Here is a 22,453-nt window from a genome sequence, read left to right on the forward strand (position 1 = left end):
GCCTTGTTGGAGGGTGTGTGGTAGGGAACCAGAAACCCCTTCTCTTAGCCTGTGTCCTGCTGGGAGCCAAGGAGCCCAGTGTCCAAGACTGCCACATCCTGCTTCCCTCAGGTGGCCAGCTCCACGGTGAACCTCCTCCCTTGACAAGGTCCTGTTTAGAGGGTGATCACCAGGGAAGGGTCCTACAGGGCTGTGGCTGAAGCCTGCCACCAAATCTCCCATCCACAGCAGCCCTGCTCCCCGTGCCTCCACAAGAAGAATGCAAGGAGCCCACAGCCAGTGAGTCACGGCACAGCCCCTGGAAAGGGCCTGATGCTCGCCACGACCTTGGGGTTTGTCGTGCCGTGCTAGTGCCCACGCCAGAGGGTGTAGGATGTCCAGTCTCTGAGAGGCACAGCAGACCCTGAGGCTGCAGATGGCTATATAAGGCGAAGGCCGCAGGAGGTGGCAGGGGCTGCCAGACCCCAGGAACAATTTGACTGGTCTCGGTGGTGACGCAAACATTTTCCCTGTGCTTCGGCAGTTCTCCCCTCACAGTGAGACTGAATCATATCCTCAAAACCTCAAGCCCGACAGGCCCACGTAATGCCGAGACTCAAGAATGGCAAGGAGGGCTGACCCGGGCCCTCCCTTCATGGCAAAGAAATATTTGGGGCAACACAGAAAAAGCTGTCGCAGGAGAACTAGTCCCAGTTCTGCCACAAACTAACTGTGGGGCATGGGTCAGCAACCCTCTCAGAGCCTCGGTTTCTGCATCTGTAATATGGAGACAGTAATCTCTGTCCTGCTCCCTCATGTAGTACCACAGACCTCCAGAGAGATCAGGTCTCGGAGGATTGAAGATGGAACACACGGGGTGGCCCTAGTCCTTTGAGAAGGACAAAGCCCAGTCTTATAGCAGATTTGGGATCACGATGACTTCGTATATTTATTGCCAGATTGTCCCATCTTGGCCATGACCAGGATACACAACTTCTAGGAAGCCCCCAGTCTTTGTGTGTAACTTACCTTGTTACAGCCCCTTCTGTTTCTCAGTGTCTTTTGACATATGTGAAAAGTACCTCTGGGAGGTAGGCAGTATAGGAATTGTTAACCCCATTTCACAGCCAAGAAAACCAAGGTCTGGAAAGTTCAATGACTTCTCAAGCCCACACAGCAAACTGGTGACAGCACCAGGATGAAGACTCAGCCCAAAGATCTTGCCATGTTGGGGGTCCCTCCAGGCAGGCCATGGGGCCTCAGAGTCCCACTCTATAAAATGGGAAGAGTTGCGACGAGTCCCCCTGGCCAGACTGCTGGGGTGTTTTCTAGAAGACACGTGGGGGTAGCTTTTCTAGAAGATGGCCATGGTTGTTCTAATCTAGAACCTGCTGTGCCTGATTCTCCCAGAGGCATCCTACATGGTATTCCTCGAAGGCACTCTTTCATAAAGCACTCCGTGTCAGACAGGGTTGTCCTGGAGGGGATATTCTCTGGAAGACTTGGTTACATATCAGGTTAACCTTGAAAACTGGAGCAGCCAGAAAAGGGAGCTTGGAGCCTAAGCCTCATTCATTGACATCTCTCTCTCTCTCTCTCTCCCCCTCCCTCCCTCCATCTCTCTCTGGAAAGAATGGAGCAGCCTTAACCACACAGTCCCTCGCAAAATTAAATAGCCAAAGTCACGTTGTCTAGACAAACAGATTTTATGGGTCCAATTAATTCCTGCCAGTCAAAAATAGGCATGCTTAATAAGCGATATATTTAGAATCTGTCATTATCTGGTCCCCAGGGGAGAAACCTCAGCTCTTATTTCATAGACTCTTAATTTCAGACAGAGCTCTATTAACTCCCAATTCAGACCTCTCTTTCCTGACAGAACAAAGTCTTACGTAGCATGAACCTCCAGGCCTGTCCCCTCTCAACTCTTATGTAAGAAAACAAGTGACTGTTTCTTCTTTGGGCCACATTGCCAGGAGGTAGGAAGCTTCTGAAAGGTCGCTTGTTCCCAATGTCTCACTTGTCCCCGTGTCCCAAGCTTCACCATCATCTATCCTCTGTCTCACAGGGCCTAGGAGACCCCTTGGGCTGTGTGAGCTGTGGCACCTCCCGCCATTCTAGCACAGCTATCTTTGAGTCACTATTAGCACTAAGGCCTGAGCAGAGGAGGCAGTTACTGGCTGAGAGCTGGACTGGCATCCAAAGCCTAGGGGGTTCCAGATGTGCCAGAGAGGCAGGTGGTACTGACAGAGGAGGCAGGTGGGCACTGAAGGGGAGTCCCACCTGCCTTCAAGGTCTCGTTTCACATCAGGATTGGGGTTCCAGCTGGAGATGAGTCACAGAGAGCTTTGAGGAGCTCTAAGGAAAGAGCCTGGGGCCATCTAGGCTGAGGTGGGATTCTCCCTGGCCTCAAGAGCAGTGGCACTGCCAGGCTTGGCCAGGTCAGGAAGAAGTAGATGCTCATTTTTTCTAGAAGCATGTGAGCAAGGTATATTAATTTCCAATGGGTGCAAAACAAATTAGCACAAAGTAGATGGCTTACAAAAACAGAAATTTATTCTCTCACAGTTGTGGTGGCCAGATGTCCAAAATCAAGGTGTCAGCAGGGCTGCGCTCTCTCTAAAGGATCTAGGAGAGAGTCTTCTTTGCCTCTTCCAGCTTCCGGAGGGGCCCCAGGCATTCTTTGGCTTGTGGTGGCAGCATCACTCCTAGCTCTGTTTCCATCTTCACATGGTTTTCTCTCCTTTGTGTGTCTAAGGACACTTGTTGTTGGATACAGGGCCCACCTGGGTAATCCAGGATGACCTCATCTCAAGATCCCTAATTATAACTATGAAATAAGGTTGTAAAAGCACAGGTTTAAGGCAGAAGCCTCAAATGAGTGGCTGTCTCTGGCCACTTTGAAGCCCCACTGTCTGCTAGGCCCACCCTGAGCAAAGACTTAGTGGCTCAGGGGACAGCCATGACCACTGAGCTACATGCCCCACGTCCAGGTCACCAATTGAAAGACTGTCATATACAGTGAGGAATGAGGCGTCCCTGCAGGTAGCGACAGAAGGCCAAGACTCTGGCTCCAAAATCAGTGCGGTGCCTGAATGACCACCATTGTCACCCCCCTACCATTTGACAAACTCATTTTCAACTGTTAAGACCCAGCTCAAGTATCACCTCCTCCATGATATCTGCCCTGGCCTCTACTCCCAGGCTCTGCCTCCATCCCATTTGTTGCAGGGCTTCATCTCCGTATTTCCACATCCTGACAAGGGCCTGGAGTAGGCAACAGGCCCCTTGACTTGATGTTGAAAGCCAGCATCCCTCTCCCAGGAAGACAAAAGTCTGAGTCTCAGTGTCTGCATGTGGCCCCTCCTCCTCCCTCCCACCCTCCCCAACCCATTTTCTCTCAACACCGCCCTCCAGGTTCCAGCCTTGACCAGGAAGGAGTACTTCCCTCAGCAACTTCACTGTCCTCTCTTTCTTCCCAGGCTGGTTGTGGGTGCTCCACTGGAAACCAACGGCCACCAGAAGACAGGAGACGTGTACAAGTGTCCGGTGACCCCTGGGAACTGCACCAAACTCAATCTGGGTAACTTGGGTCGCTGGTCTCTCCACATGAGGCCAACTATTGTCAGGGCAGGGCAGGCTCTAAAGCACAATCCGTGCCCACAGTCACACTGGTTCCTCGCTGCTGCCCCAGAGGTGACTGGCTGGTACTACTGCCCCATTTTACAGAGGAGGAAGCTGAAGCCAGAGAGAGGAAACAACTTTCCCACAGTCACACAGCTTGTCAGGGGCCAGCCAGGATTTAAACCCAGACTTCTAGAGTTCCAGGCTATTGCTCTTCCTGACTAATCCACTGCCCCTCAAAAGCAAGGTTTTCTCTCCCAGCGAGAGAAAAACACTTCCTGTCTTCTTTCTGATTTTGAAGCAATAACAATTGCTAACATTTATATATCTTATATAATGTTCACCACGTGCCAGGCACTGTTTTAAGTACTTTTAGATATTTTGACTCATTTAATCCCCACAACAACTGTAGAAGTTTTAATCATTTAGCAAAGGAGGGACTGACTGCAGGTGAGGAGATCTGCCTGGTGTCACCCAACTAATAAGCAGCAAGGCTGAGATTTCAGTGCAGGCAGTCTACAGCCACCTGTTAGCTACTATGCAACAATGCCTTTCTGAAATGAAGGCTTCCTTCTTCATTAAACAGCTTTCAGAAATAGGGAGATGCTCTGAGCAGCCTTGAGGCCTTCCAAAGCCTTGTAAAATCTACTCCCTGTGAGTGTGTGTACACATGTGCATCCAATAAAGCACACAGGCCAGTCTTCCAAAGCTCTTCCACTTTGTCCTAAAGGTCAGAAAGTGGCCAGGCCATCACCTTACTTACAGAAAGGAGCAAAAGCCCCATTTGGGCTGAGAGGCCAAGATTCCAGGCCTTGCCCTAGAGGACTGGCCCACCCCAGGGTGAAGACCCTCAGCCTTCCCTCTTCCAGGAGGGGGGCTTCTACCCTAGAGCAGTGGAGTGGGGCTCCCTGGGGAGGTAGGGCCTGGTGGAGGGAGATGGCAGAGCTTCAAGAGATAAGCAGATGGATGAAAAGGCCAGCATCAAAGGGAAAGCCCAAAGAACTCACATCCCCAAGGCGGCCGGCTGTCCCGTCACGTGGTGCTGGATGCTCCGGCTGTTCACATCTGCGTCAGCGCCATGGGTGGGAAGTTCAAACCCCACAGCCAGGGCCCAGATTTCAGTGAGGAAACAGTCTTGGGGAGGTGGGGGCCTAGCTGGTGTCTCACAGGTCCCAGTCATCACCACTCTGAGAGTGCAGCTTCCAAAGCAGGCCAAGCTGGGTTTCTCCTTCCAACTGAACCGTTTCCTCACTGTGTGTTCATAGGGAGTGCTTTCTGAGCTTCTGTTTGCTCGTGTGTAAAGCGAGGAGGGTGAGCTCAATGACCCTAGGACCCATTCCAGGTCTAATATGTCTCCCATACTTTAGTGAGCACCTAGTATGTACCAAGCGCTATGTTAGTTACTAGGGATACAGCAGGGAGCGAGACCCTAAGGGCCCTGCTGGGAGGGGACAATAAGCAAATAAACAAACTAGAAAGCAGGATAATCTCAGGTAGCGATAAACTCTGTGTGATAAACCAGGGTGCTGTGACAAGAGAGGCTGAGGCGTGAGAGGGCTTCTACCTTAGCAGAGGAGTCAGGAAGGCCCCTCTGAGCAGATGACATTTGAGCAAAGCTCTGATGGCCAAAAGGAATCAGGTAGGGCTGCAGCATTCCAGGCAGAGGAGGAGCAAGTTCAAAGGCCCTGAGGTGGGAATGAGCTTGCTCCTTGTGAGGACAGAAAGAATGGCTCCATGCCTCAGGCAGAGGGAGTAAGGGGTACTGGGAGGTGTGGGCACTGGGCTGCGGACCTGGGCCACCGATAGAAGCTCCTGGTCCAAACAGGGACACAGACTCATGAACCAATCACGTAGTTACCTCTATTGCTCTGGTTTCCAATGTGGACCCAATTTCCCTCCGAAAAAGGAGCAGCCCCTGCTGGCAGTGAGAGGCATGCAGCCATCAGACCCTGGAAAACATTTCTGAACGGGGGCATTAGCAGGGCAGCAAAGTGAGTCGGGGCAGAGGAAAAGTACTGTCAGGAAGTACTTCATCTAAAGAGTGTTCTTTCTCTACCACTGAGGAGAAGAGGCAGGGCAGCAAGACCATCTGTCAGTGTATCCTCATGCTGGAAAATGCAAGGCAGGGAAACCTGAGTCCTGGGTTTTCCTATGGCCTGTCCAGGCTTTGAGCCCTGCTGAGCCAAGAATGTTCTTTCCTCTCTCTCCAGGGAAGGCTAATTGGGTGTCAGTCATTCACACCCCAGTGTAAAAGAGTCGACAGCTGGTACTTCCCAACATCTGACAGAAGTCAAGGGTTTAAATGAGGGACTCAAAGAGGAGCTGTGATTGTAGAAGGCAGGCCCTGTGTGAGGAGGAGCTTGTGTCCTTGGACCCTCACACAGACTCACTGAGAAAGGAGTTAGTCTCTCCTGAAGGGGACGGGGACGTTAGTGACTGCCCCAAATCCACGAGCAGCAGAAGCCGCAGAAGCAGGACTTGAACTTTCTTACTCCAACACAAGGGTCTTCCCTACATGCCCCTCTGCTTCTGGACAGCACAGTTTCACTAAAGACTTGTCACTGAGACAAGGGAGAAAGAGAAGGGGTAGGGAGAAGGCAGAATTCTCTAAGCTGCTGAAGGGCAGAGGTTGCCCAGTCAGGGCTTGGAACTTTCTGGAGCTTTCTCTCTAAGTTTCTCGCTACCATCGCATTGCCACCGCAGCCCTGCCATCAGATGGGAAACTCAAGCGGTCACCTTGGATAACCCGGGTTCAAGTCCCTGCTCTATCATTTATCAGCGATTGACTTTATAAAAGACACTAACCCTCTGTGCACCTTGATTTTCCCACTTGTAAAATAGAAATGGTGACTCCTGGGCCTCCCAGAACCACGAGGGGGTCCTGAGGGAGCACATGTGCAAGGTACTTTGTAAATGATAAAAAATGATTTTAAAAAACAAGGTTATTACTATTATTTTCTCTCTGGTATGTTTGGACTGACAAAACAGAAAGCAATCCCAGTCACCAGCAGCGCAGCCAAGAGGGGCTGGATTTCAAATGGAGCTTAACTACAAACTCAGGGAACCCAAAGGGGAAAAAAAACAAACACAGCTGCCCCACCTCCAGCCCACAGTGCAGTCAGGCACTATAGTTCTGGCCTCTCCACAAATGTCAGCCCCAGGCCCTGCCAGCCCTTGCCCAGGCTAAATCCCCTGAGGCCTTGAGTCCCTAGCGATCACTCCCCTCCCTCTAGCAGAGAAGATGCTAGATCCTCACAGCAGATGAGGATTGACTCAGTCTGGGCTCCACAAAATGCCCAACTCACTTCCCCTAAAGTCTCCCATACACATGTGCACTCACACACACATACACTTACACACCAACACAGGTATGGGGAATTCAAACTCACTTCCTTTCAGTGACCTGACAGAATGATCTAGTAAAACCTTAAACCAATATAATCTGTTTAGTAATTCTAAGCTGTCATCACCCTCTCCCTACACCCAGTTGGCTGATAATCCTGCTCCTCAGTGTCTCTCTTGGCAGCAATCACAGAATGACATTCTTGGGCAAGACCTTGTACCTCTTAGAAGGCTCTTGTTAAGTTGGCTATTTGCTACCCATGAGAAAGAATTATACATCAGTTTATCAGATGAGCAGAGAACTGGGTCCTGAGAGAGCAGGGCAGGGGACTGATAAACTTTGATGGCAGGTTGGCTTAAAGACACACGTGGAGGAGACACTGCACAGAGGAAGCCAGCCCAGGTGGGGTGCCCTGGTATGTGTGGAGTGGGACACAAGGGACCCACCAGAGGGCTGGAGGAGAAAAAAACTCTGGACCAGGAGATGGAGGTCTCTGCCATGTGCTTCCTGTGTGACTTTGGGCAGGTTGCTTGGCCTCTCTGAGACTCATTTTCCTCCTCTCACAGGGAGTTGAGAGGAAATTACTAGATCGTGTCTGGGCATGGCCTTAGTAAACCATGAGGGCTACACCAACATGCAGGGAGATTCATGGACCGTGCCTGCCAACAACCCTGCCACAGGCACGTCTGGTGGCCGGTGGCAACAAGACTCTGGGCAGAGGGTGGACAAGATGGGACTGCAGGCTAACTTCTTCATACTCCCTCACACCCCAGGAAGAGTCACCCTATCCAACGTATCTGAGCGGAAGGACAACATGCGCCTCGGCCTGAGCCTGGCCACCAACCCCAAGGACAACAGCTTCTTGGTAAGAGCCATCCACCCTACTCTCTCTTCAAACCCCAGCCTTGCTGCCCCATGGACCCTCCACTTGGGAGCAGGAGAAGCATGTGGTGATGCAACATGTCCTCACACACACACTTTATCCACCAGACTGCCTGTCCGCATGCTCCAGGGAGTAGCTCTTCCACCAGCTTCCTGCCTGTGCCATTCTGCCTGCTGTTTTGGAAGGGGACGGGGGACAGCCCAAGCAGAAAAAAGGATTGAGCCCTCTTGTGCACATACCGTGAGAGTGGGGAACAGTTTTCCCACCTCACTAGTGATTGGATTATTGGATTATTCCTAAAAGGAACAGGAATAAATAAAGATGACCAACTGTCCGATGAGGACCTAGCTATTCCTTTGAGATGCCAAATGTCCAAGGCAGAGGCTGAATCTCTGCTTGAGGTTTGATCAAAGAAACAGGATGCACCATGCACCCTAAGAAGACTTTGAAGGGAAGCCATAAATGAGTAAACACAGATTTACTACAACCGAGGGGAGGGGCTGCAGAGTAACGGGCCATCTGGAATGCACAGGACTAGATGAAAGGCTTCCTGGAGGAGGTTTCTGTTTTGTTTTAAAGAAGAGACAGGCCTTTAGCTATAAAGAGGAGGGGGTACTTGTGATGAAGTGGTAGAGACATCCATTTATCTTAACAACAATTATTTTGAGCACTCACAATATATCGAGCCCAATGTCGGACACTGGGGATTCCGCAGGCAACAGGGCTCCCACCCCCTGCAGCTTACATTCTGGTTTTGGGGAGAGACCATAAGCAAATGAATCATATGAACATGATGTTGGAACAGAAAGGCAGCAGTAGGCTGTGCTTGGAAGTCTCCGCACCCTGCCCCGGCGAGCACACAGAGGCTTTGCACGCAGTAGGCACATGCAGGTGGCATGACAGAGAGGCACTGCCTGCTCCTTGCCACCACATCCCAGTGAACCACCACGACTTTGAGTGAAGCTAGGTGGTCAAAACAGGATCTTAGAAACAGCTTCGAGAGGAGATTTCAGAAATTACTTCAAAAGCCCAATAAAATGCACCACTTCTTCAGATGAGAGGGCTTGTGTCACCCTTTGTTCGTGTCTGTCAGTCTATTTCTGTTGACAGATGAGACATCTGGGATGTGAAGCATCAGATACTAAGACAACCCGATGACTGGGATACTCAGGGACTTGAGGAGAGCATAGTGGCTCTGCCAGAGAAAGTCCTGAGGTGCTCAATGTGTGGTCAGCCCACAGCCCTTCATTATCCCCAAACAAGGGCAAGCAGGACCCCCGGCCCTCTCCACACACATGCCTGTCAGGAGCTTTGTTACTACTCTCTCTTCCTTCTGAGGCTCCTTGTCACATTCCTACTAACTTGATTTCACCTACTTCACAAGGTGGGATGAAGGGCCAAGAAGGATGGTGTGATATACCCTCTGGGGCCTCCGTGGTTAGGTTAAGTACCTGATATACAAATAGCAATTTTTGTTAACTCATTCACTCACTTATTCATCCATCCATACATCATTCCATCCCCCAACCAATGGTCCATCATTCCATTCATCCACTCATCCATCCATCCATCCATCCATCCATCCATCATTTCTCTGTCCACCCATCTACCCATCCACCAGTCCCTCATCTATCCATCCATCCATCCATCTCTCATTCATCTATCCTTCCAGCCATCATCCATCATCTATCATCTACCTTCTCATTCTTTATTTCCCCCTATTTCCAAAAATAATTTACAGAAGCTTCAACAAAAGACACCTATAAAACATAACCTTTAAAAATACAAGTAAATAGAAAGCTAATTAAACAAAGGTATTGGAAATGGAATAATTACTCCTCCAAACCAAGAGAAATTACAGCACAAAATTTAGTCCTGGGTTTCCTGCAGCAGGAAAAAAATGAGGCATGGAGCCAGGCCTTCATTCTTAAGGACCTGACTCTGAGAGGAATTCATCATTCAATCTTTAAATGAGAGGTTGACATTAATGTTTTTGGTAGCAAATTTCAGAAAAATAGCAGAGACATTCTTTTCTCTTTCCAAACCTAGTAAGAGCCATGGGCATGTTTTCAGGACACAGTCCTGAATTTCCCCAATAAAGCTATGATGTGACCTGTTTAGACAGAGGGGCTATTGTAGGGACCTTGAAGAGTCCACTCCCATAGATGAAAAGGCTTTCCAAGATCCTCTGTGGTGTGTGGGGCAGGCAGGTGGGTAAAGGAGAATCACAACGCCAGATGATAAGATAGAGAATGGGACTCTTGAAAATATAACAAAAGAGAACTTTAACATTAGTTTTTCTCTATTCTACCTGAAACCAAAGGAACAGGCATGCATTGCAGCAAGAGAGGGGTTAAATAGATTTAAATAAGATCCTCTAAATCCTGGGGGCACCAACAGTCAGATAGAGAATATCTGTCTTGGGCGATGGAGGTTTGGGGCTGGACCTAAGGTTATTGGGCCTGAGGGCCCCCAAAGACTGAGCTCTGCACTGTGCTTCACAGGCCTGCAGTCCCCTCTGGTCTCATGAGTGTGGGAGCTCCTACTACACCACAGGGATGTGTTCGAGAGTCAACTCCAACTTCAGATTCTCCAAGACCGTGGCCCCAGCTCTACAAAGTAAGTGTCTTCAAATCTTCAGTCCATGTGAGGCTCAGAGCAGTGATCATTATCCTGCGGCTACAAAGCAGCACTTGGACTCTAGCCCTACCCTGCCCTGGCTCTCTGGGTAACCTGGGATAACCCACTTGACCTCTCTGGGCCACTGCATGGTCATACCCTTGGCCTATTCTGCCCCACAGAATGATGGTGAAGGCCAATGAGCTAAGGTTAGAAAGACAATCCTGACAACCAGGGAACCCACCTTGAGTGAGGAAGAAGTTGCATGAGCTACCATGTGCAACAGGCAAGCTGTGCATTGCATAATTCTGGGGATATTGTTCACTTAGACTATAATGTGAATGGTGCCCTTTGATGATATGCAATGTAGTTGTCCTGTAGGTGGAGGATCAAGGATAACAGAAATATTCCTGGTAATAATCTCATCAAACCAGTGTTCTTGGCCCTCAGGAAGCCCTGTCCAGCTTGCCCAGAGCTTCACGAAACACTGAACCTTCCACTTACTCCCCACACACCAAGAAAATGTGGGAAATAATGCTTAAACTTTGCCTCCCTCAAGCCCAGACTGCTTGGCTCCGAGCCTTACTATTTCCTCTGAGTTGAATACAATTGATCAGGCAGCTGCTGTCCATTTTATTGAGAGTGTGGGGATTAGCACCTCTGGCTAGCTGCAGCCTCCTTCCAAAGAATAGGGCCCAGTGAGGGATGGAAAGATGGTGCTTGATGGAGAGAGGAGGAAGCATCAGTCCAGCAGGGGCTAGAAAGGGGTCATCTTAGGGTGATGAGGAGGCATTGATTCTATTCTTATAAAATGGCAGAAGGAAAGGCAGTGCCAGGGCTTGAGACGGGGTCCAAAGACATGAGGTATACACAAGTCAATGTCGCCCACCCCCTCAAGGCTGCTCTTTCCTCTGGCCACAATGTGACCATCTCAGCCTCTACAACTTCCTATGGTAGAGGCCTCCCCATCCAGCTGACCAGCAGCAGGGCCCTGATTGCTTATCAGATACAGATTTCAGGATACCCCCAATCCCAGGGGGGTTCTAACGGAGCAGGTCTGGGGTTGGCCCCATGGGGTATGTGTGTGTGTGTGTGTGTGTGTGTGTGTGTGTGTGTGTGTCAGTGGAGTGTTCAGTCATGTTTAAGAACCATAGACCTAAAGCAAGATTCTTCCCAAGGTATCTCTTTTTTTTTAATTATAGTTGATGTTCAATATTATTCATTTCAGGTATACAGCATAGTGGTTAGACATTTACATAATTTACAAAGTGATTCCCCCATAAGTCTACTATCCCTCTGACACCATTCATTGTTATTACGACATTATTGACTATATTCCCTATGCCGTACTTTACATCCCTGTGACTACTTTGTAACTGCCAATTTGTACCTTTAATCCCTTTACGTTTTTCGCCAAGCACCTCCAGCCCCCAATTTGTTTATTCTCTGTATCTATGAGTTGGTTTCTGTTTTGTTTGTTTGTTTATTTTGTTCTTTAGATTCCACATGTAAGTGAAATCATATGGTATTTGTCTTTCTCTGTCTGACTTATTTTACTTAGTATAATTCCCAAGATATCTTAAAAAGAAAGATTGGAAACTGTAAAAAACATCAGCAGTAATAAATACATTCTAACAATAAAACTTGCTTAAAAATCAAAGAAACCTGCTCCCTACCACTAGATTAGAAACCCCTCCTAATGAAGGAGTTTCTGTCTCCGTCACCTCGTGGCCGCCCCCATCACATGGCATTCCAGCACATGGCGGGTGTTCAGTCCACATGTGTTGAGCTAAACTAAACTGGAAAAGGACAAAGCTACCAGGCGCTGTCAGCCCAGAAGTGTTAGGCCATCACATGCTGTACACAGCATGCAGATGACACAAGAATGTCTCTCACCTTCTCCTAAAGCAAAGGTGACTCTTAACGCCCGAATGACTCAAACGATCCTCAAATGCTCCCCAAACACAAAGTTTGCGACAGGGACCTGGGCTCAAAGCCACCACCTTCCTCTCTGTGGGGAGCCCTGACTTCAACATACTGCACCATCATAATGCAGGAATTGCTGGCATGTTCACACACAAAAGGCTCCTGCTGTATATATTGTTGTAAAGTAAATTTTATAGCAGTGTATAAATTCTCCAATATAAGTAAGCTTATGTCTGATGTTCAATTTGATATAATATGATATAGTATAGTGTATATAAAGTCATATTGTATCATATGATGTCTTATTTGAAAGTAACCCCAACCATTCACAAAGAGAAATAAAGTACTTAGATTTTAAAAAAAAGTTTTTTACATTTATTATGGTATCGATGTTTCATAGGGTTGTTTGTTTTTATGATTTGTTTTAATTCGTTACTAATATCACAAAGATATAGAGAAAACTTTATGCTCAGAACAGAAATACAGGCATGAGAGCTTGACCCAATGATGTCATTGCCACATTAACAAAGTGGTTTGCTTTAAAAAAAAAAATTGTATCAGCTAAGATTTATTGAGCCCTTACTTTGTGCTCAGCCTTTTAGAAGCATCATCTCATTAATTCCTCATGGCAATCCTCTATTGTCATTATGCTTGTTTTATGGAACAGATAATTGATGCCAATACGTTAAGTGATTTGCCCAAGGCTAAAGCCAGGAGTCAAACAGACTCCACATTCCTAACCATTATACCATACCACCCTCCTAAAAAGTGAGACCCATTCATTCAGGCTGAAAGTGGTAAATGCCAGCCTGCACATTATAGCAAAACAAATGATAATAAGGCACTACTATGGGCAATGTTGGCTGCCTCAGAAACATTGACCCATTGATGGTGGTCAGTCCCTGAGGAGCAGAGTCCTTGAGCAGCAGAGGCGGTCTGGTGTAATTCGAGCTCTGTTCAAATAGCCAGCACAGAGTGATGGAGCAGAGCCAGGAATTCGTGGGCTCTTCATGCACATCGCCCAAATAAATGCCCCATCCAAGATGGCTCCCCAGCCCAGGGAATTATGCATGTGAAATTACACACATGTAACAGGGTCCTTCCTCTGTTGTCCTTCGGACAATCGTCCGGAGAATCAGAGACAAGCAGGCACTGGCTCCTTGGGTAGCTGTGACCGTGTCCCTGACTTCCCAGGGTGCCAGACCTACATGGACATCGTCATTGTTCTGGATGGCTCCAACAGCATCTACCCCTGGGTGGAGGTTCAGCACTTCCTCATCAACATCCTGAAGAAGTTTTACATTGGCCCTGGGCAGATCCAGGTGAGCGTCTCTGGAATTCTTTCCTCCTCCAAACAGGGCCTGAACCTGTGGCAGATGCTTCCCTGGGATGTCGGGGGAGCATTACTGCATGCACTAAGAAGGTGTAGGTGCAAGGACCAGCACCAGGGCCCTGTAGCCTAGGACATCCATCTTTTCTGGGCTCATCGAGGGAGAGTTTAGGGAAGGCCTCTTTGAGGGTTAAACATTGGGATAGTCGCCACCTATTAGGAAAGAGTTTAACCAGCTAGAGAGTGAGAAAGAAGGCAGAAAAGGTTGGGTAGCACTAGAACCCTGCTGAGTGAGACACGGGGAGAACTGGACACACTGATGTTGGAGAAAAGACTGGGGAGGAGGCGATGGCTGCCAACACATATTTGAAACACTGCCTGGCTGAAGAGGGGATACATTTATTGTTGTGGCAGGCCAAATGAGGACCAATGAGTAGAAGTTCCAAGGTGGCAGATTTCAAATCAATCTAAGAAATTATTTTGTAACAATTAGAGCTATTAAAAAGGCAGTGGGCTTTGTCATGAAATAATGAGTTCCCCACCACTAGAAGATCACCTTTTAAGATATCATGAGTGAAAGTCCAGCGTTAGAAATGAACTTGTACCAAATAAACTCTGGGCCTATCCAACAGTAACATTTTATCATTCTAGTCTTACTGTAGGTCTTTAAGGTTTTTTGTTTATTTTGAGGCTATTAATATTGTCAATATTTTATCAGCCTTGGAATAAAAGATCTTCTTCTCTTCCAAGTTTTAAGGAACGCTAGTTCCAGACTTTGGTGAACAAAGCCATGGCCTTCCATCCGTGCTGTTCCTAATATTTAGACTTCAATTCTATGCTCCACTTCTGTCTTTTTAAGCAAGAAGCTTAATCTGTTGGACCTTTCTTTAAATTGCAGTCTTCTCTCTCGATAGGCACCTCCTACTTGTCTCACCAAGCCACCCATATATTCCCAGGACTTTGCAGAACCTGCTTCCCCTCCACTGAGTGACTCTCCCTTAGGAAATTCCCCAGCTCTCCTCACTCCTCAACAGTCACAGACAGGAGCTGACTCCAGGAAGCCTTACCACCAAAAGGATAACTTTCAGGGTGGTTGCCCTCTCCTCTAACTTGCAGGTTGGAGTCGTTCAGTATGGAGAAGACGTGGTACATGAATTTCACCTCAATGACTACAGGTCTGTAACAGACGTGGTGGAAGCTGCCAGCCACATTGAGCAGAGAGGAGGAACAGAGACACGGACGGCATTTGGCATTGAATTTGCTCGGTAAAAAAATGAAAGTAAAAATGTATTAGTTTTGTTAAAATCTCAGAAACCATTCTAGTTATATATTGCTGTGTAACAAACCTCCACAAAATTTAGTGCCTTGAGACAGTATTTTATTAATCCTTCAACGTTCTGGAGATTGGCTGGACTCAGCGAGTCTGTTCTCTCTTGGGTTCTCTCATGTAGTTGAAGTCTAGTGTCAACTGGGACTGTTGTCATCTGAAGGTTTGACTGGACTGGACGTCCAAAATGGCACATAATTCTGACTGGCATTATAGGCTGGCTGTTGGCTTGGAACTCAGCTGGGGCTGGCAACCTGAGCACCCACACATGGCCCTGTGGCTTCGTTTTCTCATAATATGGCAGCTGGGCTCTGAGAGGGAGTGTCTTAAGAGCTGGCTTTCCAAGAGACCCATGACTTAGTTACAGAAGTCTCAAAATATAACTTCTGCAATAATGTGTTGATTGAGCAAGTCACTAAGGCCAGCCCAGATTCAAGGGGATGAGACTTTAATTCTGCCTGGTGATGGAGGAATGGCAAGGTTATATTACGGAAGCGCATTCGGGATGGGGGATATCATTACAGCCAACATTGGGAAGTACTCTCTGCCACACTGACCCTATAAAAAGTGTGCAGGTTCTATGAGGGCAGAATCCTGCTGTAGAGTGTCTTTCATCAATGGAGCATGAAGAACATAGTTAAATCTAACATCTGAGATTATAGAGTAATGAGGCTGGTTCCTTCAAAATCACACCAGCACTCACTTATAATGACAATAAATGCTACCTCTGGCCATTGTCCTGTACACAGATGGCTACCTGCTTATTTCAGTGATGCTATCATCACTCAGAACACTACTCATCCCCACTGAAATCTGTGAGTGGCTTTAAAAGCATATTCTAAAGATCTTTTGAGCTGAGGCCTAAACTCTTAAGATGACTGTGTCCAAGGCATTTAGATTTTAAATGTGTAAATTTTATACCTACAAATATGAATTCTGCTATGTTCATTGAGACCACAGCCCCATTTCCTTATAATACTACCCCACATAGGATCAGTCAATGTGTTTAACAGAATCCCATAGTGTGAGAGCTATTTAGCAGTTATGTGTCAAAAAATTTTTTTCTAAATCGACAACTCTTTATGATTAAGTTGCTGCTCCACTAACATTATTTCTATTTACTGATAAAACTTGCTCAAGATTTTCCACTCAATGAGTATCCCTCCATGCGAAAATAGCTCTTGCTCATCGTAACATGAAACAGGCCATTTTGCTGTTTTGTCATCATTGGGGTGAGCCCCTGAGACCCCATGTGAAATGGCTCGGGCAACAGAGGAAGCCTGTGCCCGTGGTTATCACTTCATCAGTGTGAAGCTAACCGCCTCATACAGGGAGGAAGCCCACTCTTCCAGTCTAATTTCACAGCCCACCAACCCCAGGCATTTAGAAGCGTGTGACTTACCAGATAATTTGAACCATTCATGACTCCTGAGACTGGTGAGGTATGTAATCTGCACCTCAAGGGATGTTTGAAATCTGATCTTCCCAGCCTGCCAAGTTTGAGTCCCAAATTACAGCCAGTGCCTTTGAAGGTAAAAGGTTTTCTCTCCTCACTCATTTATTCATAATGCATTTTTGCTGTGCAACTATCAAAGTATGAAGATCCAAGTCATGGACTTGAGGGGTTACGGAGATGGTAACTTGTGGCTCCTGGACCAGTAGAAGAGCTCCGATAAACCTCAGCCTAACTCAGTGAGCTTAAGAGAGGGAGGACTCCAAGGAAGGAGCCGGGGAGGACTGCTAAGACCAATGACATTTGACCTGTCCTAGGAAGACCCCCAGCATTCCAGTAGGGAGAGGTGGAGAGAAGACATTCCACAGAAGACATTCTGCCCTGATAAGGACATAGGAGGAGTGGAGGAAAGTTTACATTCCAATCCATGCTCCAATCATAGAATGGGGTTCACGTTGAGGGGTGGTGAGGCATGCAGCTGCAAAGATGGCTTGGAGACAAATTGTGAGGGTGATGAATTGCAGCTAAAACAAGTGTGAATGGCCACTGAAGGTTCTTGAGGACGAGAGTGTAATCATCAGATGCACCTGTGAAGATGAATCTGGCAGCCATGTATGGCTGAGGGTTGGAGGGAGAGGATCAATGGTGTTATTCCACCTTGGTTCACATACTTTTTACTGAGCACCTACTTATGTGCCTCACACTGCTTAGGCACTAGGGATAGATCAGTAAACAAAACAGATAAATGTCCTGCCCTGTGGAGCTGACATTCCAGAGAGTGGGGCAGACAATAAATAAACAAATAAATAACATAATATGCTAGAAGGAGATAAAAGCTGTTGGGGAAATAGAACACATTAAAGGCAGTTGAGCAAGTTGGAGAGGGCAGGTATTTAATTGGCATTAACGAGTCGTCAGGGAAGGCTTCCTGAGAGCTGAAATTTGAGTGGAGACTTGGAGGAGGTGAGAAAGTTGGCCAAGAATGTACCTGGGGGAGTGTTCTAGGAGAGCGGAGAGCTGGGATAAAAGTGCTAACATAGGAGCATGCCTTGTGGTTCCAGGATCAACCAAGAGCCCAATGTGGGTGGAAAAGAGGGAGCAGGAGGAGGGGCTCAGAGGGTTAATGAAGCCAGATCGCAGAGGCTAAGGCAGGCCAGTGTCAGGACCTGAGAGAAATGGAAGCCATTGCAGGTTTTGAACAAAAAGGAGACCAAACATGACCTACTTTTCCAGGCGATCATTCTGTTTTCAGGTTCAAAGAACCTATTAGGATTGTAAAGCTCTCACTGCTCTCCAGGAATTTATAATCTGATTTACAAAGAAACAAATCCAAGGCTTTTGCACAATATAAAATCACAATTTTAAATCTAATGATTCACGCCAATATTTACCCTATTACAGATTCGTACAGATATTCATACTATTCCACTATATGAAAATACGATCCTAAAATTGTTCTTGCCTCCATACGTAATAAAAACTGTTTTTCCCCTGCCATATATTTTCGCATGAAGTTTTGTCCTAGGGTCTGGCCCTCTAATGAGGTCATAGAAGCATCTAGAATCGCCTTGGAGGGACTAGCAGAGTGCTCCCTCCACTGGGTTGGACTTAAGCCCGAAATCTGCTCTAGTCACATCAAGCGTGCCTCTGCCCTGCTTCGGTCCACAACTCATACTAAAGTTAGAGGGTTTTTTTAAGTTAGCATATCCAGAATACCGTAGAACTGCTAAGAGAATAGCAGATGGTCTGTTTCTCTTAACTGGTAGCTGGAACATGCTCTGAACTAATTTATTCCAAGTTTTGTGAATTCCTCAACATCTACATCACACACTTCCGCTCATCAGCTTGCCGTGTAACAAGAGATACCTCTGGTTACCAAAGCTTTGGGGCTCAGAGACCGGCTTCCACCTGGCCTTGTGCAACTTAAAACTGCGGGTCAGACCCATGGGGAATCACTGCGGAGTCTGAGAGTAACATTTATTTTTAGATCTTTATTGGAAAATTTACCTGCTGGGCCAGACTCTTGGGCCAAACCGTGTCTGTCCTTCCCAGAATCTCATGGTCTAAAGGAGGACTGGCCACAGGGGCACCAAGAGCCAGCGACGGTTCAGGAGCCAGTTTTCCATGCTTCATAGTTGGGTTGCCAGCTGCAGGAGCCTTTCGGCAACATCCAGGGTCAGCCTGCCAGCCCCCAGCCTCGCCCCATCTCCTGGCTCGATCGCCCAAGAGGCAGGCCAAGCGCCTGTTCCTGGCACTGAAAACAAAATAAAAAGTGAGAAAGAGGAATATTTGTCATAGAATTTGATATTTAATTGTTCTCAAAATGGAGTCAAAGTTGTCTTTGTGGAAGAAATCAGAACTTTGTCAAGCTTCATCACTCGGATTTTATGGATTAGTGTTCTTTGGGTGTTAAATTACTCTGACATGGCATCTTTTTAGTATTTAGAGAAGTAGTTCTCAACTCTGGTGTTCATTAGAACTTTTGAAAAATATTGATGTCCAGGCTCCACCCAGAGATTCTGATTTTGAGTCTGGGTGGGGCCTGGGCAGCACTTTTTTTTAAACTCCCCAGGTGATTCTAATATGCAGCCGGGTTTTTGAACATTGATTTAGGGCCTCTGAAGGTCTCCATCTGACCCTGAACTCCCTCCCCAGGCCCACCGCATCCCTTCTGCTTGCCCAAAATGGCATAATTGAGACCCTAAAAAGGCTTTTTAAAGTCAGTTTTTAAAGACAAGCAGATACAAGATTTATTTGAATAGTCTCGACTCAACCCAGCGAATTCTGTGGTTCAAGGTCCTAACACCTGTTGGGTTGCTGGAGATGGAGGGGCTGGCCCTGGTGTCTGTGGCTGCCCCCTCTAAGGGAACACTGGGGGCTGCCCCATCCCCACCTCCCTCTTGTGACCTCCCCTTGTGTTTGGGTTCCAGCTCAGAGGCTTTCCAGAAGGGCGGAAGGAAAGGGGCCAAGAAGGTGATGATTGTCATCACGGATGGGGAGTCCCACGACAGCCCGGACCTGGAGAAGGTGATCCAGCAAAGCGAGAGAGACAACGTGACCAGATACGCTGTGGCTGTGAGTCCTGTCACGCCTGTCCTGCTCTCTGCCCTTGCCCACAGGCTGCCAGCTACCTTGTAGAGGCCTTGCCATCAAACCCCTGGGGACCCCCAGAGGGCATTTTCTGGGCAGTGAACAAGCTATCCAGTCCCTCAGATGGGCTTCTCCTTGCTTCATCCTCCCCTAAAGAGCAAGTTGAGAATCTTCTGTCAGCACTGCCCAGGCCTATCTACAGTTGTGGGTTTTTTTCCCCTGCATTTCTAAGGAGGTTCTAAAACCTCAGAAATCTAGAAACCCATCCAAGCCTCCCAACCCCCAGAACTGTATCTTAAAACAAAGCCTTATCTGGCCCCTACTAGACAGTCTGTTTCAAAATGCAAATGGGACCTCGAGGGCTACTCCTGGCTCTAACTCACCCAGAGGCCCAAGGTCAGGGGCTGCAGGTGTGCAGAAAGGTCTGTGCTATGTCCTGGTTTGTCGCCCTGCCCTGTTCCCTGGCAGGTCCTGGGCTACTACAACCGCAGGGGGATCAATCCAGAAGCTTTTCTAAATGAGATCAAATACATCGCCAGTGACCCCGATGATAAGCACTTCTTCAACGTAACCGATGAGGCAGCCCTGAAGGACATTGTTGATGCCCTCGGGGACAGGATTTTCAGCTTGGAAGGTGAGCGATGCATACCCTGAGGGATCCACGCTCCTGGGTTCACTCCAGGCAAAGTCCCCGGAGTGGGATCCAACCCTGCAGAATGGAATGGTTTAGCAGGAGTCCTCCCTTCATGATAAATGCCAACACTTGAGTTACTGTGCTGAATGTGAGGCTGTGCACTTTACAAACAGCCCCAGGAGGTGTTTTTATGGATCGCCTCCTCCTTTTACCACTGAAGAAGCTGAAGCTCAAAGGAGCTGAGTGACTTGCCAAAGCACCCACAGTTTGGGAGAGAGTTGGGGTTTGAACGAGGGTAGCCAGGTTTAACAAATATAAAATACAATATCTGTGGCAGACTTCTACTAAAAAATGATTCGTCGTTTGTCTGAAATTCAATAACTGAGTCTCCTGTATTTTATCTGGCAACCCCAGTTTGAACCCAGCTGGACTGACTCCACAGTCTGAAAAACTTCATCTCTGCCTCCCACTCCACCAAAAGTACTTTTTGCAGGGTTTCTTCAGATCGCCTCTTTGTATGACTTAAACTCCAGTTTTGACTTGCCCAGAACTCATTTACACCACATATTGCTATGGGGGCCCCTTTTTGTACTGGCTTTGCTATATGGAAGGTTTATCAAGAGGTAGAAGGCAGCGTCCCAAGCCTGTACACTCTGCAGCTTGACAGTAGAACTGATAAGCTACAGACAGACACACGAAAAGAGACAAAAATGGCCCTCATAAAAAAGGATAAAAGAATAGAAAGTGTGAACCTGAGTTTTGATACTCACACTAGAACTTAAATATCCAAATCAGTGTGTTTCTCCTCAAAATGGCCACCTTTGGTGACAAGAACGTTAGCTTCGATGACAAGTTCAGAGGAGCCGCCTGTGGGCTTCCTTCAGCACACACGGGTTTCTTGAGCAAATCTGTGGTGGTGACAAGTCTCTCTCCTGGAGGTCGATTTGATGTTTGGGAATCATCTAGAGGCATCTGGAACCAAATCTGGTGAATAGTAGGAATGAACAAAGTAGGAACTTCTATTTCTTGCCCCAAACTATTTCTTTCCATTCACTTTTCTCGATCCTTCCCTATTTTGACTGTCTTATGGTATATACACCCTGTGATATAAGTCGTCTCAAGCCTTCTCCAGCAGGAAGTCAGCCAGTAATAATAAACCCATACGATTACCTGGAAGGTGCTTGGTGCCTCCCTTGCAGGGTGCCGCTGGGGGCAGACAAGGCTGAGCTTAGACTTGGGGCCCCTCTCACATCCCTGAAGGTACCCCCTGGGTAACAGGTGCTGTGGGTTGAGCTGCAAGTGTGTGTGGCACTAAGCAATCAGGCGTGGAGCTGACCTCTTTCTGTCCCTCTGTTTTAGGCACCAACAAGAACGAAACCTCCTTTGGTCTGGAGATGTCACAGACGGGCTTCTCCTCTCACGTGGTGGAGGTACAGACATGTTCAGAGCCGTCCTGCCACATACTCAGCACTTTGGGTCGTCATTCCTGCCTTCCCGGGCTGTCTCCTATTTCTCTTTCTCTCTTTTTTGGGGTCCTCTGCCTCTCACCTTCTGTGGCTGGAAGAGAGAAGTCAAAGTCTACAACTCATAAGTTGTCTCACCCTCCCTGAGCAAGGTGCTGATGGGGATGTTTCCCCCGGGACCAAGGGTCCCATTTAGTCCACAGAACCTTGTGCAAAATCTAGGTCAACATGGCAAAGCCAATGGCACATGCTCTAATAGTGCCCATGCGTGACCAAGAGAGGCTTGTGCATGCAGGGGCACGGCCCTGCATCTATGACACATCCAGATGTGTCAGATGTGTTCCTACAGGTGGCCCACGTGGGCTACCTCTTGGTGGGAACTCAGTGTCAGATTGCATAGATCCCAAACTGCAAGTTGTATCTGGGGCTCTGTCGTAGGCCCAGAGCCTCAGTCACCCTCTACACACCTCGCCTGGTTCTGATTCACAAGCCGGGGCTGAAACCTCACAGGATTGCCAGAGAAGCAGACGAGGCGATACCTGTGAAATGCTTTACAAACTGTTTAGGTATAAGCCCTGCCTGGGACCATGTGCAAGGGAGTACCATGTGGGGAGAGCCCGGATGTGTTGGCATCAGCACGATCCCCATGGACATGCATGAAACAGACACGTATGCGAGGTGCGTAAGCGTGTCTGCCCAGGCTGGTTGCCCATCCCGCACTGCAGCCCATACATCCCCCCAACACTAAAAGTTGACAGAAGGAAGCAGTTTCATTAGAGTGG

General features: G+C 47.8%; 1 protein-coding gene across 1 annotated transcript in view; it reads left to right on the forward strand.

The window, feature by feature from the left end:
• Positions 1-22,453, forward strand: part of ITGA11 (integrin subunit alpha 11) — a 111,618-nt gene that overhangs the window by 52,095 nt on the left and 37,070 nt on the right. The window contains exons 3-10 of the mRNA XM_015595883.2: positions 3,462-3,562; positions 7,720-7,811; positions 10,334-10,448; positions 13,569-13,696; positions 14,821-14,969; positions 19,415-19,559; positions 20,043-20,208; positions 21,568-21,638. Coding sequence (XP_015451369.1) covers positions 3,462-3,562; positions 7,720-7,811; positions 10,334-10,448; positions 13,569-13,696; positions 14,821-14,969; positions 19,415-19,559; positions 20,043-20,208; positions 21,568-21,638 — 967 coding nt within the window. The remainder of the gene's footprint in view (positions 1-3,461; positions 3,563-7,719; positions 7,812-10,333; positions 10,449-13,568; positions 13,697-14,820; positions 14,970-19,414; positions 19,560-20,042; positions 20,209-21,567; positions 21,639-22,453) is intronic.

The sequence above is a fragment of the Pteropus alecto genome, unplaced genomic scaffold, assembly GCF_000325575.1.
Source record: "Pteropus alecto unplaced genomic scaffold, ASM32557v1 scaffold86, whole genome shotgun sequence".
Lineage (NCBI taxonomy): Eukaryota > Metazoa > Chordata > Mammalia > Chiroptera > Pteropodidae > Pteropus > Pteropus alecto.